Source organism: Sciurus vulgaris, assembly GCF_902686455.1.
Source record: "Sciurus vulgaris genome assembly, chromosome: 5".
Taxonomy (NCBI): domain Eukaryota; kingdom Metazoa; phylum Chordata; class Mammalia; order Rodentia; family Sciuridae; genus Sciurus; species Sciurus vulgaris.
In genome coordinates, this window is record NC_136465.1 from 114535834 (window position 1) to 114561202 (window position 25369).

The 25369-nt window shown below is 56.5% G+C and overlaps 2 protein-coding genes across 4 annotated transcripts in view; one reads left to right on the top strand and one right to left on the bottom strand.

The window, feature by feature from the left end:
• SMIM41 (small integral membrane protein 41) overlaps positions 1 to 3788 on the top strand; it is a 52955-nt gene extending 49167 nt beyond the window's left edge. Inside the window, exon 2 of the mRNA XM_079141020.1 lies at positions 3579 to 3788. The gene's annotated coding sequence lies outside the window, so the exon portion shown is untranslated. The remainder of the gene's footprint in view (positions 1 to 3578) is intronic.
• Positions 1226 to 22806, bottom strand: KRT80 (keratin 80). Of its 3 annotated transcripts, none has more exons than XM_079140880.1 (9): positions 22314 to 22806; positions 17216 to 17424; positions 12614 to 12674; positions 12250 to 12345; positions 5207 to 5371; positions 4646 to 4771; positions 3817 to 4037; positions 3311 to 3366; positions 1226 to 3231 (listed from the first exon to the last, which is right to left on the bottom strand). In XM_079140880.1, exons 1-9 carry the CDS (start codon positions 22611 to 22613, stop codon positions 3179 to 3181), a joined length of 1287 nt encoding a protein of 428 aa, XP_078997006.1. In that variant the 5' UTR covers positions 22614 to 22806; the 3' UTR covers positions 1226 to 3178. The 3 variants fall into 3 exon arrangements, with proteins under 3 accessions (XP_078997006.1, XP_078997007.1, XP_078997005.1); XM_079140881.1 differs by having other exon boundaries at positions 1226 to 3213; positions 22314 to 22804; XM_079140879.1 differs by having other exon boundaries at positions 1226 to 3178; positions 22314 to 22636.
• Between the last annotated feature and the right edge of the window lie 2563 nt (positions 22807 to 25369).

Genomic DNA, 25369 nt, shown 5'->3' on the forward strand with positions numbered 1-25369 from the left:
GCTTTCTTTCTTTCTTTCTTTCTTTCTTTCTCTCTCTCTCTCTCTCTCTCTCTCTCTCTCTCTCTCTCTCTCTCTCTCTCTCTCCCTCTCCCTCCCTCCCTCCCTCTCCCTCCCTCCCTCCCTTCCTTCCTTCCCTCCTTCCTTCCTTCCTTTCTCCCTTCCTTCCTCTCTCTCTCTCCCTGCCTTTCTCTCTTTCTCTCTCTCTCTTTTTTTTTTGGCACTGGGGATTAAACCTAGGGGCTCTTAATCACTGAGCCACATCCCCAGCCCTCTTTAAATATTTTCTTTAGAGACAGGGTTTCACTAAGTTGCTGAGGGTCTCACTAAGTTGCTGAGGGTGGCTTTGAACTCTCGACCTCCTGCCTCAGCCTCCCAAGCTCCTGGGACGATAGGTGTGTGCCACCGCAGCTGGCCAGTTGACTTTCTTAACCTCTGCTATGCCAGCAATGACATCACCAATGATCCTTCATATTGGTTAAGCTGTCATAGTCCGAGTGCTAGCAGTGAGAGGTGTGGCACTCCTGATAGGAGGGACCCCAGCTATGTCATCAGATCCCCAGATACCCTGGGAGACACAGGAGAGGTGTGTGCTCCATGACACCAATGAGGGAACGCAGATTCCACGTGCCCGAGATCTCACGGCCAGCGTGGGTGGGCCAGCCGGGGCCAGTGCCTCTCTCTTCTCTGACCTTCTACAGCACCCACTTCTGCACTTGGTGAGGAAATCTGGGTTGGCTCTCTTGAGGTGCTGTCTTATTCCTGACCCTGGCCATGGGTTCCCTGCTGTGGAGGGGTGGATGGCAATCTTGGAGCCCTAGCATAGAGCCAGGCTCTGAGAAGGTCCTCAATCTTTATCTGTTGACCTGGGATTTGGTTTGGCAGGATTAGGCCTGTATTTATTGGGCTCTATTCTGGATGGTGCCAACCCTATAGTTGGGCAGAAGTGCTAGAGCAGGAAGCCTGCCACTTGGGGATCCCCCATTTGTGCTTGCCGAGGTGGCCCCGTGTACCTGGACACATCAAGAGGTGCTGAGAGTGTGGACCAATATTATTTCGGTCCCCTTGTAGTCTGGTGGGGCAGGGGACTTTTTCATGTCCAAGTGTGAAGGTATAGCTAGACCCTGGACCCCTTTCTCTGTAATTGGAGAGTTCATAAATCCCGGGTCACCCTGACTGACCAGCCTCTGACCCACCCCCAGAGGGGAGATAAAAACAGACACAGGCCTTTATCCATGGACAAATCTCAACACTTTATTCATCCCTTGGCAGGGAGAGAGGGCATTGGCCCAAGCTAGTCAGCTAGTCAGGTGGGGTGGCTGGGATATGTTTATCTAAAATCCAGATAGTACATACAGCACTGCTCATGCAGAAACAGTAAGGGAAGCAATAAGTTAAAAGCCACATAAGTTATGAAAAAATAATATATATCTTATATATCTCATATCTCCACTGAGGATTTGCTCCCTTGGAAACCAATAAATAGCCCGAGAGAAAGCAGCAGTGAGCACCCTCTTTGGGGACTTCAGGGATGAGTATATATAGCTGAGTTCCTGCTGACCTGGGGTGGGAGACCATCAGCGCCCCCAACAGGCTTGGAGGACCTTGAGGCCTAGGAGGGGCTGAGGCCCTAGGGCATCTGGTCCTGGAAGATGAGAGGAGAGCAGAGATAGGCAGAAGAGGAGGTGAGGAGAGGGGTGAGTAGAGGAGATGGGAGGGAAGGAGAGAAGGTGGCTTGTGAAGTGGGAAGCTGGAGCTGCCAGGGTCCCCCTCAAAACCCTAAAGGCGAGATCTCAGAGAGGAAACAGGGCCACTCCTGCCCACCCCAGATCTTGTGGCTGCATATTTTTCTCTTTGGTTGAGCTGTTTTAAGGCTGCCATCGAGGGCACCCCAGCCTAACCTCAAGGGCTCAGAGGCTCCCGGAGCTGCCTGGACTGTACCTCCTTCATGGCCTGCTGGAGGCGGGGAAAGGGGGCATGGAGGGAAGTAGGGTCCAGAGGAGGAAGAAAACAAAGAGCTAGAAGCCCACAGGTGTAGGGTGTTCTGGGTTCCTCAGTGAATGAAAAAGAGGGGAAGGCCAGACTGGTCCAGTGGAGAGGCGAGCAGGGGCCCTGAGAACTGGGATCCCTGGGACATGAGTCACAGCAGGGTGGGGCTGGGGGTCTCCAGGGCCTGGTACACCAGAGCCAGGTGATGAGGTGGGAGAGAACTGGGCTGGGGGCAGAGAGCTCAGATACCAGGCCCCGTGGGGAGCCCTAGAATAACAGGGAGGTGAAGAGTGGGTCGAATTCTCCTGCCTGGTATCAGATTGCCATTTGGCTTCTGCTCCCAGGGAGCTGACCTTGGCCAGCATAGCTTCTGGAGGGGTGCTGGGAGCTGGCAGGGGCCCGAGTGAGGGAGTTCTGCCTATGATCTCCTGGGAGGGACCAAAGGGAAAAGGGTTCAGCTGGGGGGCTTTCTGAGGTTCAGACTCAGGCCTCTGACCTCCAGGGCCTCCTCCCTCCACTCCCTAATACTGTCAGGTGTCTGGGGAGCCCAGTGCAGGAAAGCCAGGGGGTCCTCAGCATCCCACCGCCCCAGGGACTCCAGATACAGGATAGGGCCTGAGTGGCCCTCTCAGCTCAGCCCAGAGTCTGGGCTGGGGGCAAGGACAGCAACCTTGCTTCTAGGTGGAGGCAAGGCAAGGCTGGAGAGAGGAGTTGAGGGCAAGCATTGGACAGAGGACTTGAAGCACCTGGGTCTAAGCCCTGGGCTGGAGGAAGAACCTCAGAGGGGCAAGGAGGACCCCAAGTTCCAGTTTACCCAGCCAGGAAAACCTGTGGCCAGAAGGTGGCAAGGGGGGACAATGAGACATTGACAGTGGGTGGAGCCAGGGACGCCCCCCTCCACCCCAGGTAACCTCAAGAAGGGAGCCTCTGGTTGGAACTCTTTTTTCAGTTCAGCTTCGGGTCTTGTCTCCCCTTCCGACCTGGAGGCTCCAAGCTGCTGTCTGGAGCCCAGCTTAAGTCCCACCTGCTGCGATGGGAGTGACCTGGGGCTCCTGGGGTCAGCTGCCTTACTCTGAGGCCTCAGACTCCTGGGAGAGGTACTTCTCTGACATTTCGGTGATTTTGATCACGGGACCTCTGCGGTTCCTCTTCTTCCGGAAGGAGCCCTTGCAGCGGACTGATTTGGAGGCAGCTATATGGGACACAAGGGGTTGGGGAGGGAAGGGGCTGGAGGATTGGGAGCCACTTTAAGGATGCCTTTAGGGTCATGACCCCCTACACCCTGTGCCTCCCCACCATGGGTTCTTGGGGCAGGTGGACTCACCGACTCTAGGCCTGGACTGCACAGCACTGACCACAGTGGCTGAGGGCAGGTCCATCCTGTGGAGAGAGATGGGGGTATGTGAAGGGAGGTGCGACTTTAGTTCCCTTGGGATTGGAGACCTGGGGACTGGTAAGTGGGGCAATTTTTGGTTGTCACTCTCAGCCTTGGACTTGCCCTATGGTGACCCAGGTCTGCCAGCTTTTTTTGCTTCCGTCCCTTCTTTCTTCTGTATATGTGGCAAATGTTCCTGAGCACTTGTTTTTGACAGGTTTTTGCGCGCATAATCCCATGAACCATCCCTACTGGCGGATGAGCCATGTTTATGATCAGCCCATTTTCCAGATGGGAAAGCTGAGCATTTAATTAATTGGACCGAGATCCCAGTAAGTGACTGAAGTAGGTCTGGAACCCAGGCTTGCCAGGCTCAGTGTGTCCTGCTGGAGGGGAGCCTGGCTTTGCCTGGCCTGAGCCTCCCTCACCCTCCCTCTCCCCAGTCCTGCTGTCACCTGCTTTCCTCGCCCTCCACCAGCTTGCGGTAGGTGGCGATCTCGATGTCCAGGGCCAGCTTGGTGTTCATGAGCTCCTGGTACTCGCGCAGCTGCCGCGCCATGTCCTGCTTGGCCTGCTGCAGGGCGGCCTCCAGCTGGGCCAGCTTGGCCTTGGCGTCCTGGAAGGCCAGCTCCCCCTGCTCCTCAGCTGCCTTGATGTTCTCCTCCAGTTTCAGGCACTGCACCCAGGACAGAGGGAAGGAGTTGGTGGGCAGGGAGGGAGGGAGGGAGGGAGGGAGCCGGCCAGGGCCGGGAGTAGCCTCTGTCCTAGGGGCTTGCCTGTCTGTGGGGGGGCTAAGCAATGTCCTTTCTGGATGTGGAATGGTTGCAATGCAGCAAGAGGGTGTTCAGTTAGACCCTCTTCTAGGGTCTGAGGGAAGTGCCACCAAGAAAGCTGTCCGGCTGCCTGCGGGGTGGCTCTTGCTTGGACAGTTTATCCTGGCTGGAAGCTGGGACTTAGGCCTCCAATCCCTTCTCTCTGATTGGTTGGTGAGGGGTCTGGGGGTGGGCTCTGGGTGTGCTCAGTGGTGGGACTTTCTGAGATCTCACATCCCTGGCTGTTTACAGAGCACAGGTCTATGCAAAGCTTACGAGACCTCACGACCACCGTAGCAGGTTGTGCTACTCTCCCATTTGGCAGGCTAGGGAACTGAGGCACAGAGGCACTAGGTGACCGGCTCAGGGTCACACAGTCAAGTCTTGCATGTGCTCAGTGTGTATGAGCATGGCCATGTGTCTCCCTGCCTTCCTCCCTGCTCCTGCCCCCGTGGGTCCTGCAGACACTCACGTGGCTCTTGACCGAGAGGATCTGGGACCGGAGCTTCTGGATACGCACGTTGAGATCGGCGATCTCGCAGCGGCTGCTCTGGAGGCTGTTCCCAAACTCTGCCGAGCGTGCAGCTCGCTCCTCCAGCTGGAAGGGAATGGGGCAATCGCAGTGAGGGGTCATTTACTGTGACCCTCCCAGGACTCCTGGCCCTCCTCCCCTTCTCCCAGCCCCGGCCATCTCTTCCTCTGGGCTCCACTTCATGCCGGCCTCCCTCCTGCTGTTGCCATATGACTCTAGGTGGCCTCTGCTGGGCTGCCCTTGGTGAACCCCACAGCTGTCCTAGCTTCTGTTGGGGGACAGCACTACTGTGACTTCCAGGGCACAGGAGGGCACAGACCTTGGGCTTCCCTCTTGACCACTCCTCAGGGCCTCACAGGTGCCCTGCTGTGAAACGCCCACCGTGGCCTCCTCTGCCCGCCCTCTGCCCACCCCACACTTCCCAAGCGACCTCAGCAGTGTCTAGAACAGCCCTTCCTGTGGCCCAGAGGGAGCCTCCGCCCTGCATGGTCAGCCCCACACCTGGCTCCGTGAGTACGCCTCCGCCTCCTCCAGGCTGCGGGCCGCGATGGCGTCGTACTGGGCCTTCACCTCTTCCACGATGCCACTCAGGTCGATGTGGCAGCGACTGTCCATGCCAACCGTCACCGACACATCCTTCACTTGGGCTGCCAGGTCCTTCAGCTCCTGGCCAGGCACAGATGTGGAGGGCTCAGGGCTGGTGGGGAGGGAACGAGGCCCCTTTGTCCCTGGGGGTGGTGGGGAGTGGGCCTCTGCCCTCCAATCTCCCTGGAGAGGTGGTCAAAAAAGACCGACTCCCCAGCTCACTGCCCTCCGCTCACCTGGGCACTGCCTTCCTCTCTGAGCTGAGGGGAGGACCAGGGAGGGGCTCTTGGCTCCAGAGGCCTTATTCCCTGTCTCCCACTGCCTGCCCAGTTGCCCACTCCCCGGCTAGGACACCCTCCTCCTGGCTGATGGGGAAGCCATGCTCCAGGCTGGCAGGCGAGGTAGGTCCCTCTGCTTGCTGTTTTGTCACCAAGCTCTGTGGCAAGCAGTTTTTCCCTCCTCCCCCCGACTGGGTGGGAAGCTTCATGCAAACTTGGCAAAGTCGAGTTCACGGCTGGGCCCCCCTGTCTGGCAAGGGTCATCGAGTGCACAAGGGAATGGAGGGTGGGGAGGGGCAGGGCGTGGCTGGAGGCGGCCCATCTGCCCTCGCCATCCCCCTGCCTCTTTGAAAATGGGCCCAGCCCCTGAAAGGCCGAGGCATTGCTCTGGCTTCACAGTCCCCCTGGAGGCTCACTGCCCACTCCCCCTCTAGTTGAGGGATCTTGCCCCAAAACATGACAATCTTTTCATCTCCTTCCGGGCTCCAGAGCCCTCTGGAAATGGTAAAAGTCACAGCTTCCGGAGGCTCACTCCAGGCCAGACTGCTGGTGTTCCCGCACGTCCTCCCGGGTCATGGAGGAGGACAGGTGGGTGTGGAGATGGCTGAGGGGGCAGAGAGGGACCTAGAGCTCTTGTGTCAGCTGTTCCTTCTCTGCTTCTGCCAGGGGCAAGGCCAGGAGCTGAAGCCTTCTCTGCTGTCTTCCTGGGTCCAGGCAGGCCTTCCATGACCCCGGCCGCCAGCCTCAGGCTCAGGGGTGTGTAGGGAAGCAAGTGGGACAAGGGTCTCCTTAGGAGGTTGCAAAGTGTCACCCTGAGCCTGGACTGCTTCCCCAGGGGTTGCTGAACAACAGGCTGGGCCTGGCAGGGCCTCCGTGTGGAAGGGAGGAGTGCGAGTGTAAACAGAGCGCGGGGGGGCCAGCAGTGCAGAGAGGGTGGAGTCAGTTGGCCAAAGGGCCTCAGGGAGGCAGGGAGGTGCCAAGCAGAAGGTGGCGCAGTGCTGGGGCCATTCTGCAAGCGCTGGGCAGGGGCTGGTAGGGCTCTCTCAGCCACAGTCTACCCTTGACCTCTATTTCAATCGTTACATTTCAGTCAGTGTTCCCAGTCTGCTGAGGCCTCAAAATTTTTTAGAACTCCGAGTCAGGATTCAAACAAGGTCTGTCCCTTGCTATTGGTCCCCAAGACCCCAAGTTTCTTTTTTTCTTTCCTTTTTTTTTTGGTACTAGGACTTGAACCCAGGGGCACTCAATCACTGAGCCACATCTCCAGTCCTTCCTGTATTTTATTTAGAGACAGGGTCTCACTGAGTTGCTTAGGGTCTCACTAAATTGCTGAGGTTGACCTTGAACTCTTGATCCTCCTGCCTCAACCTCCCGAGCCCCTGGGATTACAGGTGTGTGCCACCGCACCTGACTCCCAAGTGTGTGAGTCTGCACCCCTCCCTTTCTCTCTTTCCTTGTCCTTTTTCTTATTGGAAACAGGGTCGTCTGCCTTGTAGAGTGCCCCACAGTCTGGGTTTTCCCGATTGCTCCTGTGCCTATGTTTGACATGTTCCTCTGTCCCCTACTTTGTACTAGCAGCTGGATCTGGAGGTTGGCTCTGATCGAGGCTTAGCCATTTAGCCTATGGCTGCCTCCTGACCCTGGCACCTGACTTTTGGGACCACCCCTTCCATTATACTCAGGTGATGGTGGAGCCTCTGGCTTCTGTCCCTGTCGGGGGCTGATACTTCCAATCCATGAATTGTATCTGGGGGTTGTGGACTAGCAGCTAAGTGGAGTCAGATGGGTTATGTGGGAAGCCATGAAGGTCACACTGCCCATCTGCTCACCTGCCAACTCTGCCTACCAGTGCCTCCTGGGGACAAGGAGGGGCTCCTGGAAAAGGAAGCTTGGGTGATGGCAGGCATTGTGAAGACCCTCTACCGACCTACCTTTGTCCTGGGGCCAGCAGGACCCTGAGCTCAGTGGCTAGCTGCCCCTGCTGAGGGGTTTTGGTTGGTCTTCTAATGAACTTAACAGAAGTCTCTGGGCCCAGGCAGGCTGAGGGGCCAGCCCAGAACAAGGCCGAAGTTCCCTGCAGACCCATGCTCTCCCTCTGCTGCCCAGTTAACATACAACATGTCTTTTTATGAGATGGGGTCTCACTCTATTGCTCAGGGTGACCTTGAACTCCTGGGCCCAAGTGATCCTCGCACCTCAGGCTCCTGAGTAGCTGGGACTCCAGGTACAGGTCATTGTGCCCAGCTGTCATCTGACACTTCTAACATGGAACAGTCACGTTAGCAGGCACGGCCCTGGACAACTTGGGTGATGTGGCTCTGGGCTTCTTTGGTAGAAGGGTAGTGAAGGCCAGCGAGCAGGGGTCCTTGGTAGAGCCCCCAGCAGCGCTTCCAGACCAGGACCAATTTGCCTTTTGGTGTGGCTCAGAAAAAGGCCAGGGCACTCCAGGAGCTGCTTTAGGGGACTGACCCGTCAGGAAGAAGGGATGTGCAAACCACAGCTGATAGAACAGCCTCAGAGCCTTTCTGGAGAGAGGCAGGCTTGGCAGGAGTGCGGTAAACAGAAGGAGGAAATGGAGTGTTCAGAATATCTGCAGACCTGTCCGGACATGCTGGCCCCCCACCGGGAGCAGAGGGTATAACAATGCTTGCCTGTGTGATGTGGAGGTGCCACCTTGGGACAGGCCCCCAGAGCCCCAAAGTTGGCAAGAATTAAGCCAGGGTAGTTTTGGGCTTCCCTTAGGAGCTGGAGCCTGAGGAGGTTGCTGTGTGTATGCGACCACCCGCAGAGGGCTCCCCACAGCAGGCTGCATGGTGATTCTCATGGGGTGGCTCAGTGCTGATTAGCAAAATGTGGCACTTAAGCATACTGGATTCTGAATACTACCGCCTCTTATTAATTAGATAGCCCTGATCAAGTTTTTAAACCTGAGTCTCAGTTTTCCTGTCTGTAAAATGGGTATAATTACAGAACTGAAACCAGCTAACATTTATTAAATGCTTACCATGTGCCAGCCACTGTTCTAAGTTCTTTAGGATCTATTAAAAAGTAAATCCTTACAACAGCCTGGAGGGGCAGTGCTATTCTTCTTCCTATTTTAATGATGGAGATGTTGAGGCAGAGAGTGAGATTAAGATAACCTGGTCTGGTTTGCCTGCCGTGTTTACTATGCCAGGATTCAAATCCAAGCTGCTCCCAAATCCAGGCTTACTTAATCATTAGCCCTAATTCAGACTTGTTGAGAGGATTAACTGAGATTAAGCCAGGAAAGCTCGGAGCACAGTACCTGGACTATAGTAGGTGCTCAATAAATAATAGCTGCAGATCTATTGTTGTAAATGGTAAAGGTGATACAGCAGACGACAGGCCCAGGAGCAAAGCAGCCTGTGCCTGGAGTGGCCACCCTGCCCATGCTGTTTAGACAGCACTGTTCTTTCTGCAGGGATCCACCTCCCAGGAGGGGAGCCTGGCTTCAGGAGGTTGTCAGCAGATTCCACAGTTAATCTCTCTGGAACCAGAGCTCATGGGTGGGGCAGGCAGTGTTCATGCTGGATGGATCCAAGTCCCCAATGCACCCGGGAACTGGAATGTTCTGCCAGAGCTGAGCAGAATGTGGGCTTCTGCCAGCCCAGGGTCCTTTCGCCCTGCCAGCTCTTGTCCCTGGAGGGGAGGGGCAGAAGGGTGCAGAGAAGGCTGCAGTGTGCAGATCCTGAGCATATTCTGGTCATGGGGTCCTGCCCAGTGGGCTGGGAAGGGTTTTGCCAGGCCCCTGCTGTGTTGGGGGAGGGGAGGGCTGCTTTCTGGGACATGGCATGGGCCTGGACAGCAGTGCTTTTCTGATCTGGTCCAAACTAGAGTGGCCAGCCATCTGGGGAGACTCGTGGGCTGCCATATTTTTCTGTAGCTGGCACAACCCCAGGCTTAGACCTGCTCTGTCCAGCTAGTCACAGGTGACTGCTGAGCACCTGGAGCGTGGATAGTGTCAACTGAGATAAACTGTAACTGTAGAAAATGCACCAGATGTTGGAATATTTAATATGAGACAAAGGGTATAAGATAGCCCACTATTTTTTTATATTGACTACATATTGAAATAATCATATTTTGACTTTATTGGGCTAAAATGCTATTAAAATTATTTTTTGGTTTCTTTTTTGAAAATCTGGCTCTTAGGACACTTAAATTAGATATGGATCCTGGTCTAGTTCTATTGGACAGTGCTGGCTCAGGGACCCACTGGTTGGGGGATCTTTCTGGCAGATTGCCAGTGTTTTTCTCCTCAAACTCAAGTAGCACAGGGAGAGAAACACAGAACTTGTATCCCAAGGTCAACTTGCCATCTTGCTGCTTCCAAAAGTGACAATAACTGCTATACAGTTACCCCTCTCTATCCACAGATACCATATCTGAGGATCTGACCAACCACGGATGGAAAAACTGAATGTACGAACTTTTTTCTGGTCATCATTCTCTAAAGCTATACAGTGTAGCAATCACTATTTATATAGCATTTACACTGTATTAGGTATCATAAGAGATCTAGGAATGGAAGGATCTGGAAGGATGTGTGGGTTATATGCAAGTGCTATGCCGTGTCATATGAGGAATTGAGTGTCCACGGAGCGAGGGACGCGCTAGGCTCCTGGAACCAATTCCCTGAGGACACTGAGGGGCAAGTGTGATGCATGGTGACCCTCACGGCGGGCCCTGCTCCAGGGCAGTCTCATGACAGCACAAATGGTACCTGAACCCCCTGCACCCTACCCCAGTGCCATCACACTCAGATAAGGTCTCACTCTGTCTCAGAGCCCAAGGCCATGCATGAGCCTAACCTGCTGGTTCCCCCTGACCCAAGGCCCCACGCTGCCCTGTCTGTTCTGACCACAGTGACTTACTTTCCTCTCCCTTCGGTTGCCAAGCTCGCTCCTGCCTTAGAGCCTTCACACAGCTCTCGCTGGCGGGAACCTTCCCTGTGGTTGAGTCTTGGCTTACTTGTGCCTCCTCAGAGAGGGGCCCTGGCCAAGGCTCTGAAGGTCCTCTCCCCCAGCACTGTTGGGCCACCAGTTTTTTGGCAACCCTGCCCTTAATGCCCTTCTGAGTGATCTCCCTTAGGGGCTTATTCTCTTGCACGTCACCTGTCTCCTCTGAGCTAGGTGGGGCTCTCCTGGTGAGGAGGGACCTTGCTGTCTTGCTCATGCTGTGGGGGTAAAGATGGCACTCAGTAGGCACACCACAAACGCTTGTCTAACGAATGGATGGATTTAGTCCACATCACAACTCTCCCCTGCACTATTATTCTCCCATTTTACAGATGAGGAGCTTGAGGCGCTGAGAGGAGACACAGATGGCTCTGAGTTACACAAATGGTAAGCAAGGCCAAGTCAGGATTGGGGTCCTGGTTTAGAGCTTGAACTTGGAGCTTGCTGAGGGTAGGGCTGAGCAGCTTTGGAAATGCTGACCCTGGTGATGCTTGCCTGGCCTGCACGCCTGCGGAGTTTGTGCAGAGGAGCCCTAACCTGCTTCTCAAGCCAGCCAGTGGGTGTGGAGCCCTGGTTAGTCCCACAGGGCTTGACTTGGCTGTGGAGGGCTGTGCTGGACAGGGCACTTTCCAGGGCCTCTGTTGTGGATGGGCTGCAAGGGCCACTTCCTGCTCCTCCCAAGGGAGATAGTGTTCTCTCTGCTGTGCTATATGCCATGGGCAAAACAGGTCTCAGTCCACAGGGGCCCAGGGACCGAGCCTGCTGGAAAGGAACGGGGCCCATGTACAGATATGAGGTCTAACTTCCCTGCTCACACGATGAGGCCAGGGAGTTGTAGCCAGTGGTCTGCAGGGTCCAGAGCAGAACAGTTTAATTGTGGTGGTGACTCTGCTGCTCTGCTCGTGGCTACAGCAATGTGTGGCACCAGATTGCAGAGCCCAGTCGACCCCAGCAGTGATTCTGCCCCCTCATAGCTCAACCAAAGACACTTGTGGAAGGGCACTTTAGTGCAGGAATATCTCCTCTATAACCCCAGGCCCCTGACAGAGGGAGGTGCAGAGGAGGAGCAGTGTCCCGGAGAGCAGGGCCATCTGATGACTGGACTGGCAGCACCAGCGGCCTTGCTGGACCACTGTCCACTCAGGCTTGGCTGAGGACGCAGGAGACAAACGAGAATGTATTTTGGAGGCCCCTTGGTCTGCATTTGTTGGATAATCTTTGTTCTGACAGAAATCAACTGTGAGTCTTCCCTGTTTTAGCCCCAAAGGGGAGAGGGTAAAATGTAAAGCCATCAAAGCTGGAACTGGGGGTCCCTATGGTTTAGGCTACAGGGACTGAGAGAGAGTAGTCCAAGCGGAAATGTTATTGGAGGGTCCTGGATGGAGACGGGGGCCAGCCTCCTGATCTTTGCCCAATGCATCTGGTCCCCTGACACCCTTGGCACTCCAGCACACATGAAAGTAAGGTTCTCCTTGAAAGAGTGACTTTGGGGAACCTGCCCATATTCCATGAAATGAGTGGCAAAGGGACATGTAGGATGACCGACAGCAGGACAGGAAGGGACATAGGACATTGCTATGTTTGTGGTTGGACATCATGGCTGTGGAAGGTTCCAGGCCTCTGGATGCCCTCCCTTTCCCTGCACCCCTTGCCGTTGGCACTCAGCTCTTAACTCGGCAGGACGTGGGCCCTTCTCACTCACCTGTTCATAGATGGTTCTCATCAGCTCCACAAAGCTCTGTAGGCCTTTTAACTTGGTTTCCAGTTCAGTCCGTCGAAGACACTCAGCATCCAGGTCCTGGGGTTGGGAGCAGCGGTGAGAGATGGAGAGGCTGGCTGGGCTCCAGGCAGGACTGGGAGGGGGAGCTTAGCTTCCTGGGGGAGAGTGGGGTGATTCCCAGAGGAGATCTGGCTCAGATCTTGGGGAAAGGGACCAGATAGGGGCTGGTCTATCTGTCTGTCCTTGGGTCCTGGGACTTAAGCCCTTGGGCACAAAGTGGGCGATTCTGAGGGAAAGAGGGCAGGGGCCCAGGAGGAAGGAGCCCTGGGCGGGCTGGGCAGGCTACCTTCTTCAGCTGGACAAAGGTGAACTCCAGGTCTGTGCGCTTGGAGATCTCGTCCTCATACCTGTGAGGGTGGTGGGGGGAGGAACTGCTTAACTGAACGTGGCAAGAGCTTGGAGTTGGTTAATTCCCTTTGGACGGGGCCCAGAACCTCTGTCACCCTGTTCAGTGCCTGGTCAACTAGAAAAGCAGCCCATCCTTTGGGCGTCTTCTGCGACATGTCCCTACTTCCCAGTGACACTGACTCCCCATTCTCTCACACCTTCCCAGAACTGCCCAATTTTCTCCCACCAGCTCCTGCCCCTTCCTGGCTCTGCTGCATGACCACCTGCCCAGGAAGCCTTCCCTGACTGTGGCCCTTTCCCCTGGCACGCGGTTCCTTCCTCCTGCCCTGAGAGTCTCAGGTTCAGATGAGCTGTGCTTCAGGCGTCCCCAGCCTCCTGCTCCCAGCTCCTGTCTCCCACCTCCATTCCCTCCCTGCAGCCCCACCCTTCTTCCCTCTGCTTGGCCAGTGGGACACCATCCTGTTCCCTCCAAAGGGAGGATGGGAAGAGAGTGCTTTTGGACAAGGAACTCCCCCACCCTGCAGCTTCCTTGTCTTGGTGTATGTGTGCAACGGCCAACAGAGCACCGCAGCTCCTTCTCCTGTGCCAGGGCCACCTTCTGTTGTCAGGATCCTTTCATCCCTGACCTGACCCTCTTCCTCCAATCACGATGTTGGCCTCCGGGTGGGTGGTGTCTGCTGACCTCAGACTTCCTACCCAGCCCTGCTGGCCCTAGCATGCATAGATTATGTGGCTTCTGCGATCTTTCCTCCCCTCCAGGGAAAGTCTGAATCAGTGGCAGCTGTCATTTCAGCCATCTGCCACCTGCCCTAGTCCCTGACTTTACAGCCGGGATGGTGTTTTCCATGGCCTGTGTCTGCTGGCCAGACCTGCCACCCCCATGCCTTTTTGTTCACCAGCCACCTGAGGAGCTGAGGGGATCGGACCTATGGGTGGTGAGGGCCTGCAGAGTACCTGGGTCTCTGGATATCAGGGTGCTGGGTACACAGGCTGCCCTGGCCTTGTCTTGGATCCCAATAATCTGTGAGAAGCTCTAGGGTGCAGGTCACAGGGGCTGGGTAGAGGGGTGGGCCAGGGAGAACAAATGTCCCACAAACACCCTGATGAGGGAAGGGGGTGACTGGTGCAGTGGGCCACCTCCTTCCTGTGCTGGTGCTCACTACACCCTCTCCTGTGACCCTCAGGGCCCCAGATGAGGAAAAAGACTCAGAGAAGGGCTTGATGTGTTGGCTAAGCAGGGGCTCCAGTCCTGGCTTCCCCCATGACTTGCTGTGTGGCCTGGGTAGGTTACTGTGTGTGCCATAGTCACGATAATGGAGAGGTTGTGAAGACCCAAAAGGTTGGGTAGGACACAGTGTTCACAGTGGTGCCTGGCACTCGGGAAACTCAAAGGCTTGGCCCCTCTGCCTTGGCCTCTCCCATCCGCAGACAGAATCCCTGTGAAGCCTCGTTGCGGAGACGAGGTGGCTCTCTGCAGACGCCCTCGCAGATCTGCAGGGGTGGGCTAACTTGAACAGGCTTCCCCCTGAAATCTGGGGGCTCTGAGGACCTCCATGGTCTGGGGGTGCTGCTACACATGCAGGCAGGTGGCTGAGCCCTCCCCTACCCTCTTCTGGGTAGCAAAGTCCTGCCTGCTTAGGGGCAGGACATGGGACAGCAGGCTTGGGGGGCCCAGCTGCCTCACCCCCTCTCTGCCCTTTCGGCTCTCTGGACAGCCTTCCTTCCTTCCTCCCATCCGCTCTCTGACTCCACTTGTCCCGTGAAGTCATTCCCATTGCTTGGAGGCTGCTCTCTGATTTGTTAGCTCTGTCCCCTGATAAACCTTAGGAGGGGACCTTAGGCCCTGGACTGGGAGTCCTGGGTTCCATCAGTCTCCTGCCCCCTTGCAGATGTCCTTGATGCGGGGGTGCAGGAGGAGGGAACCTGTGTTCCCAGGCAGTTCCTTGCAGATTTGCTAATAGAGGCCACCAAAGACCCTGGAGAACATACACAGGGAGTGTAGTGCCCACCCTCGCAGAGAAGGACACAGGGAGTATGGGGACCTGAAGCGATTCCTCATGGCTACTGCCCAGGCTGGGCTTACCCTGGCCCTCCAGGAGGCCAGTAGCAGGTGGGCTGGGTCGCCAAGGCCTGGCCCAGGGGAGGCTGGTGGCACAGCAGGTGCACTTGGCTGAGGCCAGATGCTGGGTTCCTGTCCAAGGCTGGTTCCCTAGTCCCCTTGAGGCTACTGCTGGGCCATCCCCAGTCTTTGTGTGACTAGAAAAAGCCCCTTCCGGATGCGCAACTGATCTCAGCTCCCACTCACCCCTCAGTCTCCTGCTCTCGCCATTAGCCTGCTTGCACAACCGTAGGCGGTGTCCCTGAGTCACTTACTGTGTGGGCTTGGGCAAGTTGCTTCCCCTTGCTGGGCCTCTACTCTGTCCTTAGCAAATAGAAAAGTCAGAGGAGCCAATCCTTGGGGTCCCTGCTACTTCTAGGCCCTTAAAAGTCTCTCTCCCCACAGAGGCTTAGGTGACACCTTATCCCCAATTCCACCCCATTCCTCTGCCGTCTGCCAGCTCCCAGCTCCCTAACCCGTTCTCAGGCTTGTCACACCTGCACCCCTCTCCCCGGTAACTTGTTTATTTCTGGGAGCCAGGCTGATCTCATCGCCTGGAGAGGCAGGGCACAGCCCCTCCCTGCTACGGCTCCACCCAGCCTCCCGGGGCCCAGGCTCAGCACAGCTGGGCTGCAGCTCCCTGGCTCTGGCCACCAGACCCAGTTTCTCCTCTGCCTACTAAAGTGCTTCCCTGTCCAGAGAGGGGACCAGAGGCCCTGAGACTAAATTGTAAATCGGACAGCAGGTGGATGGAAACCAGGCGGCGTGCCAGGCAGGGGCTGAGCCAGATGAAAACAACGGGCAGTGTTTGTACAGGACTTCCAGCTCCACCGTGCTCCCCCAGACACCGGCTGGCAGGGCTGGCGGGAGCAGCCTTGCACTGTGGCAATCGGAGTTTAGCGTTTAGCATGCGTGGACACGTGCCTGAGGATAAACCCCCCTCTGGGCTTCCGTTTGCTTGCTCATAAAAAGAGGACCCAAGACCCCCATCCAGTTCTGCCATCTCTGATCCTTAGAAGGTCAGAGACCTACTAGGGACCAGTGAGATGGGATCATGGATTCTGGTGAACTGCCATGGCTCTGTGACCAGATGTTGGGCAGCTGGGCAGTTCAGAGTGGGCATTCAGATGCCTGGGAGGGTAAGGCCCCAGGACAGGCTGAACCACAGCCCAGGTCCCTGGACAGGCTGCCTCCACTCTCCAGCCCCGCCAGGCTGGCTGCTCCAGAGGATACAGGCCTCGCCATCAGTTGACCGGACTTAGGGCTGGGCTGCACTGGAGGAAGGGAGACAGTGGTCCAGCCATACTCCATCCCTCTCACCTTGACTGGGGGGACCTCAAAAGGAGATAAGACCCAAGTTCAGGGGTGCAGGCGCATAACCTCTCTGCTCTGCCTCAGTCTCCTTGTTCCTAAAACCTTGCCCGTGATCTGGTCAGAGGGGTCACCTGTCCTCTAAGTCACCCAAATGCCTCTTCTGTCCTCATAGACCTGGGCAGCAAACTGGATCTAGGCTAATTCAGTTCAGCAAACCCATGTCAAGGACTGGCTCTGAGCTGGGGACTTTAGACTTCTAGGGCATGGAAAGCCCACACACCACGCTGACCTCTTGCCCGCATCTTCCAGCTTTAGGTTGTAATCAACCATCATTCCCATTTCACAGTGGAGGAAACTGAGGTTCAGACATTAGGCTTAATGTCTTGCTCAAGTTCACAAAGCTAGTGAGGGTCGGGGAGGGGATTAATGCCTCTCTGGGTCCAAAGGCCAGGGCTGGACCTACAACTACAGGAAAGTACCACCCACTCTCTGTTGGCTGGCCTGTCTGTCTGTCCCACTAAGTTGCCAAAACATCTTACTGGTGGGGACTGTATTCTTCATCTCTCTAGTTCCCAGGCCACCTAGAGGCCTGGCAAGTGTGACCTGTAGGGGTTGCATTTTTATTAAAACCCACCCTTTCTGTCCTCTGCCTGCACCTGGCTGTTCCCCCTCTTTTTCCCATCTGACTGAGATCAAAATCCAAAGCCATATCCAAGCAGAAAGCCAGCTGTTGTTCTACTGGTGACATCATGTCCCACCTCAGTTTAGAGCGTGGGCCTAGGCAAGCGTGTTTGTAAGGCACATGTGGAGGCTGCTGGGGCCAGGGCTGCGGGTTGTGACAGTTACCAGGGACCAGCAAGCACAGGGTCCAGCTGTGAGCCAGCCCAAGAAGGACTTTGCTGTAAGGATCACTACTGTGGGAGCGGGTGGCTGCAGGTTCCTGCTGCCTCCCCAGTATTTATAATGGCACCTGGCACATACGAGGTCCTCAATTGATACATCTTGAGAAGATAAATGTCTCATATGGACTTTCCCCTTTCTCTGGCTTGGGACCATCCCTCCTGAGTACAGCTTGGTCCCTACCCTCAGTCCTTGCCTATGGCTCCCGCAGGGTGTGTTGGGACCTACCTGATTCGAAACTCCTCCACCTTTGCCAGCACCTGCAGCAGGTTGGCTTCTAGCTGTCCCCGCTCCTGGCTCACTTTGCGCAGTTCTTCCTGCAGTCGGCCCTGGTAGGCCTCATAGTGGTGCCCCAGGTCGAAGGTGCCAGAGTCCTGGCCCTGCAGGAAGCTCCAGCGGGTCTCTAGTAGCTGGTTGCGCTGTTCCAGCGCTTGTACCTGGGAGAACAGGAGAGCGCTGAGCAGGCTAGGGCTGGGCCCGTGGGGGGCGACCCCAGGCCCCAGGGGGGTCTCCCTGGGAAGTGGTGGCTCATCTGCCGCACACATCGGCTCAGGTTGCTGGAGCATTCAGAGCGCACCTCCAGTGACTGATTATTCCAGCTAAAGATGCTGCGATAAGAGGGAATGGAGGTGGAGCCAATTAGCAGAGGCCTCCTAGGGGAGGGCAGAGCTGCTGAGATGGGGGAGCGCGTGACAGGACTCCTGGGCCGGCATTTGCCTCCAGTTAGAGCCAGGTTTGCCTTGAGGATGAAGACTGGGAGGACTCTCACTCTCCGGTCCTACAGGGGCTTCTGTGCCCCTGAACCAGAGCCCTGCAGGCTGTCAGAGCCCCTCCCCCAGTGCCGCCCAGCCTGGCTGGGGCTTCCCCTACCTCTTCATCGCCCTGCCATCCTGCAGGGGGGCGCAGCTGGTTTCGGCACTCTCCTGCCCACACCCCCAGCCCTGCCTGCCTGCCTGCTCCCCACGCGTGCTCCCAGGAGTCCTCCCGCAGGAAGCCCCCTTCCCTCCAGCAGGCCCTCAGCTTATCTGCCTGGCCACCACCCTCCCTGTCAGACTGGGAGCCGTCCCACCTCTCAGAGCCCAGGACCTGGGCAGACCACTGTGGTGGGAGGGATGACTGGGCCTGCTCCTGGACAACGTGGGCTGTTTTCGTCATGAGGACACTGTGACAAGTGGCCCAGTGATGCTCTGTATGACCATAGGCAACTGGCTGGGTCCCTCCCACCCCTGTTGGTGCTGCTGACCTGGCTAGGAGAGCTGCCAGCAGCCTTACAGGGGGCGATGGAGGCCTTGGGGATCAAGTGACTTGTCTAGGGTCACACAGCAACTGATGGCAAAGCTTTCCCAGCAGGCCCTGCTACTGGCTCTGCCCACCGTGGACCTTCGTGGGCTCCCTCTCCCTCCTCTCTGGCCACCCTACCTGCATCTCTAGGTTTCCTGTTTTTCCCTGAGTGGCTTGGATGACCTTGGCAAGTGTCCTTTGACATTCACAGTAGGTCCCAACTGGGAGAATTGGGGGACAGACTGCATTTGAGAGCTGCTTAGCTCCCATCTGTATTGGTAGGTTCTGCTTGAAGCTGCCTTGAGCCTACTGTACGCTGTAGTTATAGCTGAACAGGTTCAGTGGGGATGGAGGTCAAGAGGGTTCTGCCCTGCTTTGTGTGTGAGAGGAAGCATTGGGGGGGAGGTATCTGCTCACCCCACCTTCCCTCCGTTTTGACAAGCAAGAGTTCCATGTTGACACTGAGGGTGGGGTGGAAAGAGAGATGTGAAGTTCCTTCCTCCACCCACGAACAATAGAAAACCTTCGCACCAGGAAGTTCTTCCCTTAGTCTAACCCCAATGCTCTATGCTTCACCACTAGTCTGCTGAGAGAGTGTGCATTTGGCTAGCCAGTCCAGCCTGAGGGCATCTGTGGTCTTAGGGGATTAGAGATAGCCTCTGTCTCCCACTGCCCTTGGGAGAGCCTCTTGTTGTCTCAGTAGGTGGGGTTGGAATCTCACCTCCCACCCAGGTCCTTCTTTGCAAAAAGGCTCCTCCCTTAGGAACAAAGGCCTGGGGAGGGCTGATAATCCCAGCTCCCTAAGAGGTGCCAGTCTTTCCAGGCCTGCAGCCCTCCCCTCGCACCCTCCTCTCTGCTCTGGCTGAGCCCCTGCCTTTAGATTATATAGGAGCTCTGAGAGCCGACGTCTGTCCCATCTGCCTCCCCATTTTATAGATCTGGAACCCCGACTCAGAGGAGTGGAACTCACACTAGCCCGACTCCACGATACTGGGCCAGGCCGGGGCGTGAAGTGTTTGTAGGGGGAACGGAGCAGCCTAAGCTGGCACTCCTGCTGGAGCTGGGGAGCACCACGGGGAAGGTGAGCCGGGGAAGGTGAGCCGACCACCTCCATGGGGCTTCTGGTCCCGAGCCTCAGGGGCGGTGCCTCAGGGGGAGGCAGGTCCTGTTCCTCTGAGGAGGCATCAAGTCCCCTGCCTTCTGCCAAGGAGCCCCCGAGTCCTGGTCCCTGTTCTGCATTCAGACCCGTGGATGACTCCAGGGACTCCCGAGGTCACCCAGGCCTAGGGGAGATAGGATCCCCTTTCCTATGGGTCTAGGCCTTTCACCACTGCTCCTGAGTTCCCTCTCTGTAGCCTCCTACACCAGCCTCAGACAGTCCCTCTCTTGTCTACCTTCTTTGCCTCTCTTCTACCTGTGTGCAGATAAGAGACCCAGCCAGCAACACCTGCCTCATGTGGACACTGCCCTTTCCCCCTCACTCCTCTTGCTGCTACGCCTCCTCAGCTCCTCATGACTGTGACCTTGCTAGTCCTTCCACCGGCAGGAGGGCCACCTCGTATTCCAGAGCATGGAATATGAGGCACAGAGAGCGTAAGTGGCTTCCCCAAGGAAACACAGCTAACAAGGGGACAAAACAACACTTTTTCAGGGCCTCTCTGCCAACACCTGGAAGTTCACCCAGTCTGCACTCGGGCTCGCACTCTGGTCTCTCTTCATACCTCAGAGGGACTAGGAGGGGATGTGGAGCGGGTGTCCCTTCCCCTACTCTTTGCTTGGAGCCTCGCTGTTTCACTGATGGTGGCGTCTCCCCCGACCTCCCTGTGGGCCCAGCCGTCACTCTGACCGTCTGTATCCGCCCACCCAGTGCCTTCGCTCCTCTCCCTCCAGGAGGGCCCTCCCTCCTCCGTTCCCCAGGGACTAACTGAGTCCTAGAGCTCTCTGGGCCAGGCCCATTTATTTGATTTTTAAAATTTAACAGTTATAAAGCACTCACCCATATCAAGTGTGTTCTAACTGCTTCTCAAAAATTATCCCATTATACTGAAGTGCATTGAGGCACAGAGAGGTAAGTGACGTGCCTACGATGACACAGCTGGCCGGTGGTGGGGCCAGGATTTAAACCTACTATGGTGCTCCAGATTTGCCCCTCTTAATCGCTGCTACTTCTCTTGGAGCCCTCACAGCCATTACTAGGATTCCCTGGGGCAGAATTCCAGCAACCAGGGACCCCAATGCTGGTACCTCCACCTCCCTACATCTTACCATGAAGGACACCCCATCCCAAGGCCAACCTTGAGGGCTGGGAGGCTCTGTCTCTGCTACAGATCTCCAAGGGCACTGCCCTGGGCCCTGGGCACAGGACCCCAACCCCAAGGGCCCCTCCTGGTGCCTACACTCATCCACTCTCGCCCCATCCCCATGCAGAGGCACAGGGTGACATCAGCACTGGCACTGGAGGAAGAAAAGTCATTCGAGGGAGAAAAGTCACCCAGTGGAGCCAAATTACATAGCGCAGTTCAGCATTCCTTTTAAGGGATTAACCGGGTTTGGTCTGAAGGCCCTGGGCAGAGACCTGCCTCCTCAGGGCAGCGGCTCTCTGATGAGAGCCAGGCCAGCAGCGGGGACTGTGTGCAGCCAGGGCTCTGGGAAGGGATGTTTTGCCTTGGTGGATGCCTGTCTGTCCTTTCCACTGACCCCCATTTGGGCATCCAAGTGCAGACCAGGAAACTCTGCTATAAGCACATGAATGGGGGAAGAGATGATTCCCACCTCAGAGACCACCGGCTCTGTTTCATCGACCTGGGTTCAAATCTAAACTGTACCACTTGCTGGTTGCTTGACCTCCGGTCAGGTACTTGACCTTCTCTGACCCTCAGTTTCTTCATCTACCAGTTGGGAAAACAACAGCCACTGCAGTGTTGCTGTGTGGGCTCAGTGACGCCGCACTGCCAAGTGCCTACTGAGGGCCCCACATCAGCAGATGTTCCCTGCATGCTGCTGTTTTCCTTCCTCCCCCCTCTACAAGCTCCCATCTCCTGGGGACAACCAGTATGTGCAGGGGAACACAAAGGAACACAGACTCAGAACCACGATGCAGGCAAGGACAGAGCTGAAGCAAAAGGCTGGGTTTGTTTACTGGGAGGATCAGGGAGATAGAGCTTTCCTCATCCGTGAAATGGGCATAAAACTCTCTTCTTTTAGCTGGTTGTTGAGGGAAATAGAGACACATATGTGAAGCATCCGGCACAATGCCTGGTGTAGAGTAAACGATTCGTCAGGGCGGCTGTGGGAGTTATGATGGTTATTCTTGGGCAGGACAGGAGGGAGCAGAGTTGGGAGGACTGGTCAGAAGTTTCTTGGAGATGAGTGACAGCAGATTTGGAAGGTAAACAGGACTTCCTGGGGAACTCCTTTGCTCTAGGGGTAGAGATGGGTATGGGGACTCCAAACCAGCTATGGGCAGTAGAATCAAGGAAATGGGGAGAGTGGGAGTGGTGACTGGCCCCTTCTGCCCGGCTGGCTGCCTGCTGGCTGCCTAGTTCTGACCCAGGCATCCGTCCCTGCATTCCTATCTCCTGACTACCCAAGCTGCATCTTCCCTCCGGTGGCCCCAGCGGCGGCCTCCTTCCGGCAGCACCACACACCCTGCCAGCTCTTCTGTCCGGGGAAGCTGAGCAGAGTTGCCTTGAGGGATGGACAGGGGTAGGACTTCGGAGGTCATCACCACCCGCTTGCCTGCAGTAGGACTGCAGACCACGCCTCCACGAGCTTTCCAGGGAGGAGGAATTCCCTTGGTCACGCTCAGTGCCCTTCCCCAGCCCACTACCGGGGAAGGGCGACCCCAGCCACAGGCTTGATCTTTTCCAGACCCGTCAGAAGCCATCCTGAAGTCCCTCTGCTCCCGGACTCCGCTCAGAGTTAGCCTGCCGCGTTAGCAATGCCGCCTACCCATTGGCTGGGCGCAGGGGCGGGGCCTGCTGCTCCGCTCCTGCCCAGGCCTGGGGGTCCTAGGCTTTTGGTACCCCCTCCTATCTCTGCTCACCTTGCCAATCAGGGAGGCAAATTTATCGTTGAGGACCTTCATCTCCTCCTTCTCCTGGTTCTTCTGCTGCTGGATGGCTGGGTCCACCTTGAGGTCCAGGGGCACCAGCAGGCTGGGGTTCACGGTCACCTTCGGGATGGTGCCAGCCGGATAGCAGCCTGTGAGGCTGCGCGAGCTGAAGCCCGGCACAGGGGGCCCACAGCTGCCCCATCCGGATATTCCAGGCCGGGGGCTGCCCGCTGGGGTCACCTCACAGCCGCTGAGGCTGCTGAAGCCAACAACGCAGGAGTGGCAGGCCATGGCGGCCCCCCGGCCTGGGAGCTGGAGGGCCCAGGGATGAGCGAGTGAGCCTTGGAGGGGAGGCGAGCGGCGGGCGGCTGCCTCCTGTCGCAGCCAGGGCAGGCTGGGGACTGAGGTGCAAACACCTGTTGTACAGTGCTCATTACCTGCGGGAGGGCGGGACGCCTCCAGCCCGACCAACCTGTTAGATGATGTGTTGCTCTTGCCCCTCCCCCGCCACCACCACGCTCTCCCTCCCCAGCCAGGGATCTGCCTGGCTGAGAGGGCTGGTCCCAGGCCCCCCATCCCCCTACCAGGCAGGACCTGGCTTGGGGAGGGGTTCAGGCTGGCCGGTTGGGTTGCCGGTGGGGAAGCAGCATGAAGAAGACAGATTTAATAGGAAGGAGAGAAGAGAGAGAGAGAGAGAGAAAGACAGAGGGCCTGTCACCAACGAGCTCATGCATACCTGAGGGCTGACGTAACTGGGCTCACATACTTCTGGAAAAGATGAGGCAAGCGCTGCCAGAGCTCCCGAGTGCAGGGCAGCTGTCCTGGGCACCGTGCCAGCCTGGCATCGGAAAACAGCACCTTTATTATTTATTATTATTTTTTCTAGCTGCCAAAGAGTCTCCCTGGTTTATCTTTCTCCCTTCCTGTCTTTGCTCATTATTGAGGACCTGCTAAGCGCACTCCACTGTCTCAGGGCTGGAGGAAAGAGACATTCAAGGCCAGAGTCCTCAGCTTTGAAAAAGTGAGATTGTGTTCGAGGCAGCGTGGCTGCTCACCACGGTGGTGGCCTCGGGCCGGTTGTTTGATTTTGTTCTCATTTGTAAAATGTGGATGAAAATCCAGGCTGCAGGAAAGGCGTCTAGGCAGAGCCCCAAGGGGCCGCGGTACAGGCTCCCCTCATAGCAGAAACAGCCGCGTCAGGTTCAGCTCTGCTCAGGGCTGTGAGAACACTGCCCTGCTGCCTCTCTCCCTCTCGGCTTCCCATTCCTTCTTTCTCACTTCTCTAGCTCCTTGGGCCTCTTTCATATTCAAAATGAAGGAGAACGAGAAGAAAACAGTTGACCCCACAGAGCCTCGTGGGGCAGCAGAAGGTTCGCCAGCCTGGTGTTTTCCCGCCTTCCCCATGCCTCCACTTCCAGGGCCTTGCCAGCTCTCTGACCCAGCCTCTTCCTTCCTGGCCTGATGGTCTGGTGGCCTGGTGCCCTGGTGAACTGGTAGCCTGATGGCTGACTCTGTGTGTCCTCTCTGGACCTGGCACACCACCCTCAAGCAGATAGAGGCATGTCTCTGGGAGATGGTCAGAGGTGGAGGGGTCTCCGTCCCCTCTGGGACTAGCAGACAACGAAGTCCTGAAGGGGTCCTACTTGCCACGTCACATTGCCACCCTGGGCCTCTACCCTCCTTCCCCTTGACCTCTTTCCCACATGTGGCTCAATAGGACAAAGAACCACAGGACTCTGCACTTGGTTCCGATTCATCCTGATCCTGGGTCCCAGAATCTGCTGTGGGGTGGGTTGGTGAGGGACTTCTGGGTGACTGGGCCTCTGCAACAGTGTCTCTCCACTTCTGCTACCTGCTGCCCTCTCCCACTCAACAGCCTCACGCAGGGCCACCCCAGCTACCCATCATCCTTACCCTGGCCTGGTATCCAAATGGCATGTGGTTAGACATAGCACCTTGTTCTCCCCTCCCCTGGTCACCCCTGCATGTTCCGTGGGGAAGGGAGGGGGCAGGCAATGGCATCTGGACTCTGCCAAGGCCACAATAGCCGTGGATATGTCAGATATGTCCTGAATGTTCCCTTGGTCCTCACCATAACCACCACTTGAGGTAGATGCTTTAATTCATCACCCCTACCCAACCACCCATTTTCCAAGGAGAAACTGAGTGGGGTTAGGTGGCTGGTCTCAGGGCACACAATTTGTCAGTGATGGATTTGGATGCAGAGATGGCTGGATTAGGCGCTCTTACTCTAACCTTAGCTTCTAAGTTCTAGGACCCCAGAAAGAGTAGGGGATAGAAAAGGGAGTTGGCTTGTTTTCAGGGTCCAGCCTCAGTCAGGACAGTCCCCCGCCTAACTCTCTCTCAACTGGATGCCTGACTCTCAGAAGTGCCTCTGCACAGCTTAAATCTCCTATTTCTTTCTGACTTCAATTGACCTCAGTCAGTTCCTGAGCATTGAGAAGTCAGTTCATTGACAAGCCCCTGGCTTTTAGACTGCCCTTTTGGGGCTTGTCTCTGGGACCGAGCATTCTTTGGGGGGGGGGGGGTGTCCTTATCTCCCTGGAAGAATGGAGGACATGTGTGGCTGGGGCAGAGATGTGGGGACCCGCCTACTGCTTCCTCTCTGGCCCTGCAGTCTCCCTTGGGTGCAGTCCATAGGAGGTATCTTCAACTGTCACAGCTCTGGCTGGGGAAGAGCAGCAGAAAATCCCAAAACAAACAAAACTCCACAGGACTGCCTAGCCCTGCCTCCTTGTCCCTTCCCTTGTTCATCCCGTACCCCCTTTCCTATCTCCACCTACGCCTCTCTCTGCCACTTAGGGCTCTACCTCAGTCAGTGGGGATCTCCACCCTCACTGGACCTGACATGGCCCTTTCCTGGCCTTTGTTAGAGGCCTGAGCACCTAGGGGTTCAACACCCCAGGAAAGGAGGAAGCCTGTGGGAGTTGGGAGATGGGAGATGGTGGGGAGGATTTTCAGTCTCTGGAGATGTTCAGGTACCTAAGTGGGCTCCAGATCCCTCCTGTATGTTCTAACAAACTTGC